At 37.2% G+C, this 12,477-nt stretch overlaps 1 protein-coding gene across 1 annotated transcript in view; it reads right to left on the bottom strand.

The window, feature by feature from the left end:
- KHDRBS2 (KH RNA binding domain containing, signal transduction associated 2) overlaps nt 1-12,477 on the bottom strand; it is a 246,855-nt gene that overhangs the window by 147,108 nt on the left and 87,270 nt on the right. Inside the window, exon 3 of the mRNA XM_005421708.1 lies at nt 5,921-6,067. Within this exon, the coding sequence (XP_005421765.1) occupies nt 5,921-6,067 (147 nt within the window). The remainder of the gene's footprint in view (nt 1-5,920; nt 6,068-12,477) is intronic.

Raw genomic sequence — 12,477 nt, 5'->3', positions numbered from 1 at the left:
TTTCCTTAGCACAGTTTTAAAATAATTACTGTACTAATTATTTATTATTGCAAGGATTTTTGAAGAATGTGCAAGTGTAAATTATTTACTTTGACAGGCATAAAAGATGAATTTTAGAGATGCAGCTCTGCTGCTGCTCAGCATCATATTTAGGGACATATTTTGCCTGTTGAGGTTCTTTGAAAGAGGAAAAAAAAGACTGGCATCCCCACACCCACACTACAGCTTATTTAGAAACAAACATAAGAGTACAAAACCATTGAGTATGAAATGGTATGTAAAGAGAGATATCATATTATACTGTAGCACAGAAGTAATTCAGATGTCTAATAAAAATGTGCAAAATAAATGTCATACACCTAAAACTGACAGATTTGTTACATCTGCTGTATGTACACAGATTATTTGTAACTTTGGTCTGTACTCAATAGGAGTTCCTACATATACAGTAAATGTATGTTTGAGGTAAAATAATTTATTTTTACAATATTAGAGAAAGACCTTCAAGGAACTAAACCCTACTTTAAGATGTTTTAATTGTTCCCACTGAAACAAATTGGCCTCCCAAGTTTGTTTTCAATTTCCCATAGATCTCAATTTTTTTCATAAATAGCTCTGGCAAAAATAACTTCCAGTGTGAAATTAGTAAACTTTGATTTCCCTGAAAGGCTCTTCTTCCTTAGTGATTTTTCACTTTAATTAGCTGGATCAATGAGAACAGATAATATTCTTAAATGATTGGTAAGAAAATTCTTTTAATCAATAGTATACAGCAAGGTGAGATAAAAGGATGGAAGATAAACAGCCAGTAAGATATTTAGGCACTTACAAGCAAGTCTGGAAGACATTGTAGCCTGAATTAAAAACAACATAAAACTCTGCATTCACCTGTTGCCTCACTACAGTGATTTCTAATAACAGAATCTGATCTGATCTGATAAACACCCAGAGAATACGGTACAGGCAGATGATCACCAGACATTGCCAATCAACTGGACTGCATTACATGGCCATGTGTTTATTCCCAGCCCTTGAGTGGTGCCAATAAGCCTTGATTTAAAGCAGATACAAGTGGCTAGGATAATGTATGCAAATATATTGGACAGCAGCTTTTAAAGTGGTAATTGGTTCAATTTCTGATCATCTGACCGCACAGTTGTAAACAATCTTTTGAAAGTGGTCATGTCACCGCAGCTGCAATCTGCCCTCTACATAATAGCTCCCTATTACAGAGCACTCACACGTAAAATGAATGATCAGTATCTGCTTCTCTCATTCTCCCAAGGGATGCTAACCATGTCAAATAAAAATGCTTTGCTTAAAGGGATAAAAGTGTGAATCAGAAAAAAGATTTTGCCTGTGTTAGAAAGCACAGAACTCCTAAGGAACAGTATAGCTCCTTACAACATGGGAATTAAGAGCTTGTTCAGAAAATATATTTGTATGTTTGGATATAAATCAAAATTATACAATCCTATATAGCAGGAGTGATGTAGAATTTCACTGGTCAGTAATAGTGAAAAAAACTTGACTGCATTAGATAGCCATGAACCTTTAAAAATCTGCAGATTTTAAAGCTTGAAAAGCTTCTAGGCTCTCCTCCCCTCCCTCTGCTCCTCAGTCTCCCCTTCTAGTTTGTTGACCTGCATCCCATTCTGAGGCACTGAGATCTAACACCAGCCTTAGGTCCCTCACAGACCTAGGTCCCTGGCAGTTTAGGATCAGAAGTACTTGGCTGTCAGATACCTATGGATTTTATCAAATCTGTGTTGGCCACAAAGGTGAATCTAAAAAACATGTCCTCCTCCCAGGTATCCTATTGTTTGTATTTTCCACGTAGCTAATACTGGATAATTTCCAATATGTTAGCATCAGTTCCAAATGTGATTGTTAATGCAAAACCTTGACTTGGGGAACACATTCTGGTTTTCATTTTTACTAGGTTGACAGAAAAATAATGGTGCAGACAGTTGTTTTTCAAGACTGAGATTAATCCTACCTACTTAATCATGGCTCTTTTGATTTGTCATATTTCAATTATATGCAAATTTTCATACTAAATAAACATCAATCCAAAACGGAACACAGTATCTAGCTAGTAATTGGATATGACACTCCACAAAGACTTAATTTTGCATAAAAACCCACCAAAGAACTAGCAGTCACTTACAGAATAAATCTTATCAACCAGTTAGCAATGTCCTGCTGGCAGCACCCACACAGACCTCAAACCATTTGCAAAATAGAAGCTGCAGACAGCAAAGGAAGCAGCTTGGCTTTGGAAATGTGGCAGCTGCCAAGAGCTGCAGACACTTGGATTCAGTCATGCACTGAAACGCCTGCTGGAAGGAGCCCAAAGCACCAACTGAGATCGAGCTGCAGCTATGGAATATGTTAACTTGTGGGACTGACTGTGGTTTCTAACTCTGGCCTGGAGGCAAAATCTTCCTTACTAAAAATATGGATACCTGTTATTGAGGTTGAAGGTAAAAAAGAAGTAATCACATTTAAATCAAAAGTAGTTGTTCATGAAAACTTTGCTTCAGTTAATAAATGTTCAATTTTTTTTCTCAGTACTGCTCTACATTTACCTACTTTTCTCTTATTATGTTTTCTGGGCATTTATCTTAAAATTCAGTCTCATTAAAACTTCTGAAGAAGGTATAAAAACATGATTCCATTTCACTGACATGATCAGTGTAATTTCTGAGGGCAATATTTCATGTAATCTTCAGAAAATTCATAAGCAATGTGAAAACTCATTTGAATACTTTATTGCATCCTTGATTTGGTATAAATAAAACTGTTCTATTCTACTGTTTTATCCTTGTCATGCAATCCCAATATTCATTGCTACAATAAATTAAGTCTTATAAACAACAAAACATCATAAAACAAACTCAAGAGATGCTGCAAATAGAGAACAAAAAGGAAATTATCTAATGCAATCTTTCTGAGTGAAAAACCCTTGAAACATGTTGCAGCCAGTCAGTTAATAATGGCTTTGTAAATCTGAAATGAAGCAGAGGGGGATAAAACTAATAAACAAGTCATAAAGTACAATTTTTACTTGTTTGGAGTGATTATGATTCCCTGGAGGGAAGAGGGGCACAAAAAGGCTGGTTAGTGTTCAAGGATCACCTCTGCCAAGCTCGGGAATGAGCATTACAATGAAGAGGAGGTCAGGCAAAAATGACAGGAGGCTTATATGGATGAACAGGGAGCTCCTGGATAAACTCAAAAAGGAAGTCAACAGAGGGTGGATGCAGGAACAGGTAGCCCGAAAGGAATACAGAAATTGCCCAAGCAGCCAGGGATCTTGTTAGGAAAGCTGACAGAAGCCCTGACAGAATTAAAATTGGCCAGGGCAACAGGAAAAGTATGTCAGTGATAAAGGGAAGACTGAGGAAAATGTGGGCCCTCTCTGGAGCAAACAGGGAGACCTGGCTACCCAGGACAGGGAGAAGGCTGAGGTCATCAATGACTTCTTTGCCTTGGTCTTCCCAGACAAGTGCTCCAGCCACACTGCCCAGGTCACAGAAGGAAAAGGTGGGGACTGAGGGAATGAAGAATTGCCCACTATAGGAGAGGATCAGGCTGGAGAATATCTAAGGAACATGAAGGTGCACAAGTCCACGGGACCTGGCGAGCTGTGTCTGCTCGTGCTGAGGGGATGGGCTGAGGAAGCGGCTAAGCCACTGCCCATCGTATGTGAGGTCATGTCAGCACACTGAAGCTCCCACTGACTGGAAACGGGGAAAAGGAACCCCCACTTACAAAAAGAGAAATAAGGAAGATGCAGGAAACTACAGCTCTTTCAGCCTCACCTCAGGTCAGAAAGATCATGGAAACAAATCCTCCTGGAAGTTTTGCAAAGACACATATGAAATGAGGAGGTGAATGGTGACAGCTAACTTGGCTTCACTAAGGGCAAATCATGCCTGACAAATCTGGTGGCCTTCTATGACAGGGTCTATTCCTGCCACAGTCAACAATGTTCAAAATTTCGTAACTAAGAACCTGATTTTGTATTTCCTGCAGTGTAGCTATTATACTTGTGCTGGAAAACAAATATAATCCTTCCAAATAAATAATGTGCCATCCAAAATTATATGCTTGTATAGATGCTGAATATTACAACAGATTTTAATACTAATCTGAAACCACACAGTTCTGTCTCCCTTATTCACCCAGGCTGAACAGAACACACGATGGATGTTAAAAATCCAGATGCCATCTTCATTGCACCATGCTAGAATGCAGGAGCTCTTTTCCAGAATGAAAAGGACATAAGAAGGTAACTTTAAACAGAAACCTCTTACAGAAACAAACTGAAGTTTTGGAAAGTCATGAACAACTGGAAATAGGGTTATCCAAATGACAAAGATGGGCAAATTTTGTAATTGGCCCTGTTATCATTTTAAGCTATAACACACCAGACTTTTCAGGAATATGTTACTTAATGATAAATTTTCTTTCAGTGTAATGGCTTGGCAGATCTTCACCATTAGCTTGCAGCCAAAATGTCATTCCATGACATGCTGCCAGCATTACAATATTGACCTAATTTGTCCCTTGTGTTTTATGTTCAACATAAACTCAGAAATCATGAAAAAGAAAATGTTTTCTTGTCTTACAGTTATTTCAAAGAATTCTAAAATGGTATTTTATTAGCAGTGTTCCCAAACTGGAAGCATAAGGAAATCAGGAGGAAAAATCAGAAAGACAGATTTAATTTGTTTAAAATGTAGCTCATTTCTGGGCATTTGATGCCAACAAATTTTTTATTTAAAAGAAATATCCAGATATTTATTTTTAACAATCTTAAGCTACTTAGTGTTCTTAAAAAACTGTATTTGCTCTTAAAAATTTAACATTTAAATAGTCTACTTCAATATTTTACTTGTAACATATTCCCCTTTTCTTGCATGAAGAAGCCTACAGCAAAAAAGGCATTGAAATTCTGCCATGCAAGTATTCATATGCCTCACCTGAATACCTCTTTTCTTGGCTTCCTATTACTCATTACAAAAAGGCACTCTTCGAATCCTTCCATTATTATTATGAAGAGGCCTGAACATACACTTCATTTTTTCAATCAAAATAGAAACAAGCTCTCATCATGTTCTTTTTAAGGGATGTAAGTTCTGAACATTTTTAGAGCACTAAGAACTCTCAGGACAGACCTCAGAAAACAACTCATGTAATTCTAGTACTACTTCACTTAATATTTAGTATGCTTATGCTTCAATGCTAAGACAAATTTAAGTATGAAAATAACACGGAATGCACTTACAAATGTGGAAAAAATAATTTTCAGAGAATTTGAGGAAAATCAATAGACACGAAGGTAAATATTTCAGAAGGTGATATATTTAGTATAAATCAAATTGAAAAAGTTCACAGCTTTAGAGTACATTTCTGCACTCTCCTAGCTGGGGGAAGATTGCCAAACTGTGGTCTGAGTCATAAGGTGAACAGAAATGTCTTAGGAATATTTTGCTCATGCCGTTTGCTGCACAAGAAATTCATTAACTTCATTAGCAAGATATTTAGGTAAATTGTTACATGTAGTAAAATGTTTTTACAGACTTAAATATTCAAAAATCCTGAAAGTGCACTCTCATACAAATGACTAATGTCTGCAATCAGAAAACAAAAGTAATCTGCCAGTTCCTCCAGAAAAGAAGAAGGGAAAGCAAAAAACATTGACAAATGGAAATAATAAAATAGCTAGAAAAAATATCAGGGCATCAACTGTGACACTTAATGGCCTGTTTGGCATCTCACTGGGACAAAAGAATGAAAGACAAAAGTTCAACAGAACACAGTGAAGGCGTTTTTCCCCTAGTCTAAAAAAGGAACAAACTCAATGCAACAAAACCATAACCTGTCAAGAAAAATGTTATAAGTGACTTACAGGAACCAGGAATTTTTTTATTTCTTCCAAGGCATGACTCATACGAGAATACGCCTCCCCAGGTGGAGCAAACACTTCAATTAATACATGGAGCTCATCACTCAAGTGTGCGTATTTGGCTTCTCCACTTTTCCTTAGCTCTTCCTCCTATGAAGAAAGGGTGGATTTGGTTTTAAAACTGGAAATCTACTAATTTTGCAGTGATTTAGCATTCACAGACAACATGACAGAAGGACATACTGTAAGTAGACTTTTAAATCTGTTAAGAAATAAAAGTCAAGTTCAAGCCACTTAAAGATTTAAAAATCAATTCTGAGTGTTTGAATGATAAAACCAGCATAAGTATCATCTAAACCAGATTTTAATCAGCACAGTGAAAAAATGCTAAATACACCAGAAGGAAGAACTGACATATTAAATCCATAATGGAAAAGCTACGTTCATCTGTCTGAATCTTAGCTCTTAACAACAAAAAACCCCATAAAATAAAGATGTGTTTAACCATTTTGGAACACTATTGTTTAGTAAACTCTTTAGGTTCTTCAACAAATGTCTGCAGCCTGTACATTTTAGTATCACCAAAGAAAAATATGCCCTAGGACTTTTATTTGAGACACAAAGTCACAGGATAGTTTGGGTGTGAATTACTAAAGATTATGTAGCTCCAGTGCCCCTGCCAGGAACAGACGCCTTGCACTAAATCAGGTTCCTCAGGACCCCATCCAAACTGGCCTTAAACACTCCCAACAATGGGGCATTCACAACTTCTCTGGTCAAACTGCTCCAGTGTCTCACCATGCTCATAGTGAAGAACCTTTTCCTAAGGTTTAACTTAAAACCTACTCTCATTCAGTTTAAGCCACTACCCCTTGTCCCCTACCATGCACCTTTTCACAAAGTCCCTCTCCAGCTTTCTTGCCCTCTTTCTGTACTTGAAAGGTGCCATAAATTTACCCTGAGCCTTCTCTTCTCCAGGCTGAGTAACCCAAATTCTCTTCATAGCAGAAGGGTTCCAGCACTGGTTATCCTCATGGCTCTCCTCTGGACTTGCTCTGACAGATCCATGTGCTTCTTAGGCGGAGAGCCCCTGAGCTGCTCTCAGTACTCAGTGATGTCTGAGTTTCAGCCCAGTCCCAATTCAGGGTCCCTATGCAATGTGGTGTGCAGCTCAGATGGTGAATCACACCTAGATATAGCTCAACCCTCTTTGGGTCCCAAAGAGGGTTGAGCTATATCTATAAAATAAGCCTAATAATCCTACTTCATGTTAGAGTAATGTTCTGAAATGTCAATCCACTTTCTTACACAAAGTTTTGAGATAGCAAATGTAAATTGCAAAATAGATTCGTAGTAGTTACTGCTCCATAAAAATCAAAGACATAGAATAGTGATCATGTTAATGGCACTGGCTATGACAACATAATGAAAGATCTAATCCATTACTATATAAGATTCCATAAGTAATGCTAAAGAAATGATGAGCTGAACTCTCAGTCTTCAAAAATATTTTGAGAAATGTAATTTAGAAGAAAATATGTATACACAAAAAACATTATCACAGAAAAAGGACTAATTTGTTTGAAAATGGTGAAGCGGTTACAGCTTTTTAGTATAAACTAAAATAATAGTTTATGAACATGTAGTTAAGATATAAAAACTGTAACAAGAGATTACAATTCTTACTGATTAAGTTTATTTAATTCTGCATTAATGTCACTTATTTTAGCATTGACTAATTTACACCACTGCTTGCTACCAAAACCATTTGTAAAATGCTATGCTCCTAACAATAAGTATTCAGTTCTTTTTATCTATGTTAGAAGATCCAGCCTTAAGGACTTTTTGATTTTCCAGAGAATACACAAAGGCTACATCCTGCAGCTCCAGAGCCCTAGATCTGGCTCCATGCTAAGTTAACATTTGGAGATTATGATAAAATCATAACTCAGTAAATTTTAACTATTATTTTATTTTTAATTTTTAAAATTGACATATTTGTTTGCAACTGAAACTAGAAAATTAAGATAAGATATAATTGTCTCAGTATTTTTATTTTTACAGTTAAATTATCTTTGGCATTTTAGCTTGTCACTGAAATCTCATTGAAATTTCCATAAGAACCATAGCATAAATATTAAAATCTATCATGAGATGCTTCCAGTTTTCTGGAAAAAAAATCATACATTTGATTACGTCTAGAAAAATCTGGTATAGAGTTTTCAGTAGAATTAAGCTGTAATAGTTATAAAGGTGCACCCTAGTGATTGCTGGAAGTTTCTTCCCTATTGCTTTTTTAAGATTCTGAGGAAAAAAAAAACTAACAAAAAACCAACAAATGCCAAAAAGCCCCAAAAGTTATCTTTCAGGAAAAGACTACAAAGAAACTTAGAATTTAGAAATTGGACCCTTTTTTTCAGACGTAGAAAAAGCAAAATAATAATATTTGGCTCATTGTTTTGATGAAGATTCTGTACAGCTAAGACATCAGCAAGATGATTTTATAATGCATACCTGGAATATGCCTCTTCAGTGGTAACAATGGTAATTATGTTTCTCTTTCAGTTCCTGAACAAACTCAGGTTTTCTTACAACACGTGATCTTATAACCTGCCTCTCCAGTTCAGCACATGCTTTCTGTCACCACTTGGAGCTTATTTCTAAAGCTGTTGGAAACCACAGGCTGAGGTTCTGAGATATTACATATTTCTTCATGAGGGAACTTAATGAGGTTTCTTCTTGTGGAACACATGGGGTTAAAGACCAAATTTTCACACAGTATCTCTTCCCATCATAGGGTAAAATGTCACAATAATGCTCCTTTTATTGCAAGTGTATGTACAGAGACAAAGAAACGATTAAGGAAAACTATGAATGAGTGAGAACTCACAGACCATGTGAGCACTGCACCAAGCTCTCCTTCCCAAAGCCAGTGAATATGGCTGAGTATTTGGGGACTGAATGCAGCCTTACATTTAATCCTATGTGGGGTACCAGGCATCTAACAAGCAAACAAGAGACATGGCTCACACTGTTGGGTATGGCAGGTGATACCTGGCAGCTAATACAGCTTTCCAAGGGCACTACACATGAACAGGCCCTCCCAGGAGCGCAGGGAGATGGACAACACCTTTGCAGATCTTCATTAGCAAGCAGCACATCCCAAAATGGTCAGTGCCATGGACCCAGTACCCACATTGGTTCTATTTAGGATGGCAGTACTGCCCCCTGTGTAGCACAGCAGTGGGTTTTGCCTCCTGCTTAGTTGTACTCTGGCTGCAATAACTGAGTTCCCATTAGAAGCCAGAGAGCCTTTCTGAAGCCCAACCTTGATTTAGTTTCATAAGGAGAGGAATCCAGTTAAAACCCTGTGAGCTCTGCTCACTTTAGATAATGGGAATTGGGAATGATCAGGAGGCTCTCCTCTAAACTATGCTTCTGAGTCAAACAAAAACACTAATGAATAACACCCCATGTAGGGCTGGTAAAGACTGAAATGGATTATGAGACTTTCCAGCACCTGACACATTAAGGCAGAAAAAGTGAGATCATCATAAATCTATTTTTCATGGTGTTCCTTACTAGGCTATCTGGGTGCTAATGGCCTTCCAAGGCCCTAGTGGCCTTTAATGTACCAGTGCAATTACTTGTGGACTTTGGCTGTTTCTCATATAACTCTGCCTTAATCACCTCTGAGGTTCAGGTATTCCCCATTGTGCTGTCTGTAACTTTTGGCAGATTCTCATAGTTTTTTACATTCTACAATTCCCTACATCATGTCCAGTAGTTTTCTAGACCCTGTTCAGCTTGCACAGCCTTGGCCAGTGTCTACCCAGCAGCCAAGTTGTTCCCTCACAGCCCAAGCACAGAAATAACTGCTTAAGCTTACTCATGTAGACATGAAATGAATCACAGTGGAAGGTGATGAGCATCAAAAGCCTGATGGGTTCACTGAATCAAAATGCAGTTAAATCTCAGGCGCTGGATCTTAGGGGAGAAAACCAACAAACCTGGGACCTGATCAGTTCTGCTTTATAAAAGGAAAAGAACAGATTCCTTGGTTTCTGGGTTAGTGATGGCAATCACTCTTAGTACTGACTCTCAAGTTCAGAGTATGATTCTTAGTTCACGGTGACAATGATTTACTTCAGTGTGGGTTGAGCACAGCAGAAAAAACATGTATCACCCTGCACAAACAACTGCCCTCATCCTGATCCTCTTCCACTCCATTCTGCACGTCAATTCCCTTCATTTCTCAAGAGTGACAGAACCCACCTCCCTTCATATAATACATACTTCCAGCTTCCTTCATTCCCTTCATTCTCTCTTCTTCCTCTCATTCTTAGCGTGTCTGTCACACAGTGCTGAAGTCCATCCACCCTCAACATGATGTATGGCTCTATAACCCAATCCTTCCTAAGGATAACAGGTGTTTTGAAACACCTACTGTGTTTTATAATTTCCAGTTGACTAAAGCAGGGAAAATGAGTTACAAAACTCTATAGAAGAAATATTAGGAGTACCAACCTCTGCAAAAGTGAAGTATGTGAGTGATAGGAACGTAAAGGCCAAGAAAAATGATAAATTATCTCTGGATATGAGAGGAGTCTTAAAGTTTCAAAAGGATGTGTGTTGTCAGAGAACTGCTTTCTGTCTGGAAGTCTGGCCAAAATGCTTGAATAAAAAGACTAGAAAAAAAGTTGAAAGAAATGGAGTTTGTACAGACAACAATTACACAGTCCAGATTGGTGAAGCAAAAATGTCCTCATAACACTGAAATAAAGGATATCAAAGAATAATACAAAAGAAACTTGCAGTAGGAACTCTGTAGCTCTCAGAGATAAATTTAATCAATAGAATACAAGGAACTTCCTATAATGAAACAAATACAACTACAAAAAGAAACAATGGGTGCTTGAGGAACAATCTGAGAATTGCAATGGATTTCATATCTTGCAAGAATTTACAAAGAAAAGTATAGTGCAGAGACAAAGATGATAATCACAGGGCTGCTGCTACACAGGCATTATTCATAAGATCAGTGGGAAATGCTACAGAATAAAATTAATGAGCATGCAGTTTGACAAATGCAAACCTATTAATTTTTAATCTGGACATAAAGGAAAAAAATCAAAATGTTGTCTACCACACTGACTGTAGTATAAGTAAAGTGAACTCATTTATTGGGGGTACTGGGATGGAGTTAAAAAAACCTTCAAGTCCAAGGTCCCATCAGTAGAGAAACAAAGAAAGAAAAAAAAAAGAAAAAAAAAAGACAATTTGATAATGGAGGAGGCATTGGAAGATTCAGTAGAGTACAGAATGAAGCTAAAAGACCTAAGCTATTCCTTGACTCTTATTTTTAAACCAGTTATTCTCACTCCAGGAAGAAGGGAAGAAGAATAAAGAAGATGGAAGTGCTGAGTACATGGAGAGAGCTCACATAGCAGTGCAAAGACACTGCTTTGGGTGTACAACACCTGCAGTCAGCCAGAGACCCCATTAAGAAATGCGAGCATCAGAAAGAACATCACCTACAAGAGAAAATAACTGGAGATACAGGTGACAACAATTATTTTTCTATACTTGATTCATCATTAAAATTTTCATTGTTACTTTGGTGAATTGGAGCAGAGAATTGTGTACATACAGTACTGTCTTGGGCAAACAGGTCCTTCAGTGCTTTATTTCCTGATGCTTTTCAAAATGAAATGCAACAAAATCTCAGTGGCTAGAAGGCACTAAACCATACTTAGATCATTGTTTTATTTAGAGAGGTGAAAAGGAAAAAAAGATTAATCAGCAGAAGAATGTGATGATAAGACAACCACTATTGAAAGAACCCTAACAGTGGCATGAAGGTTAAATGAAGAAAAAATAGAAATTCTTTGGAGGAAAAAAAAAATTTAGGAAAAAGATTGACACACTGAACTGGTAGTTGCCAAAACTGAGGCATCAGACAGTGACCACTGTGACCAACAACTAGTGATCTATGCTTAAATTCCCTGCCAGAAAACTAAGAGTTCACAGACCTGTAAATGTTGCTACAGTTGTACAAATCTAAGCAGAAGCTAAAACAGCGTAGATAAGAACCACCTGGGCACTAGGAAATTGCTCCTTGAATTAACCAAGCCAAAGATGTTTATTGAACACAATCAATGAACTGCAAGTTTGCAAAGCTTATGTGGGAAATCAAAGATCCTCAAGAAATGCACAATTACCATACCTAAAGATGCTTCATAGGATTTTGTTAATCTTAAAACTTATGATCACAACTAGGGATCACTGCAATTCAGCTACCTTCAGATTCAGGAAAAAGACTTTGCCTTAATTAATGAGAGTAGAAAATGTCATGCTTTTATTTATGAAAGGCTAATTAGCAGTTTGTTGCAACCAAGTTACAATGTAGTTTGCTTGAACTCCAAACAAGATGTTACACTTTTACTATGGGCAAAAACATATCTTAAAAGAAGTATTTTCTTTTTTTTTCTCCTTTAATCCAGGATTTATTAGAGGTTTGGTTCCATAGTAATGATTGCAGCTCAAATTCCACGCAGGCA

The sequence above is a fragment of the Geospiza fortis genome, unplaced genomic scaffold (genome assembly GCF_000277835.1).
Source record: "Geospiza fortis unplaced genomic scaffold, GeoFor_1.0 scaffold264, whole genome shotgun sequence".
Classification (NCBI taxonomy): Eukaryota; Metazoa; Chordata; class Aves; order Passeriformes; family Thraupidae; genus Geospiza; species Geospiza fortis.
Note: the sequence above shows the minus strand (reverse complement) of the source record. Positions and strands in the feature narration are given on the sequence as shown.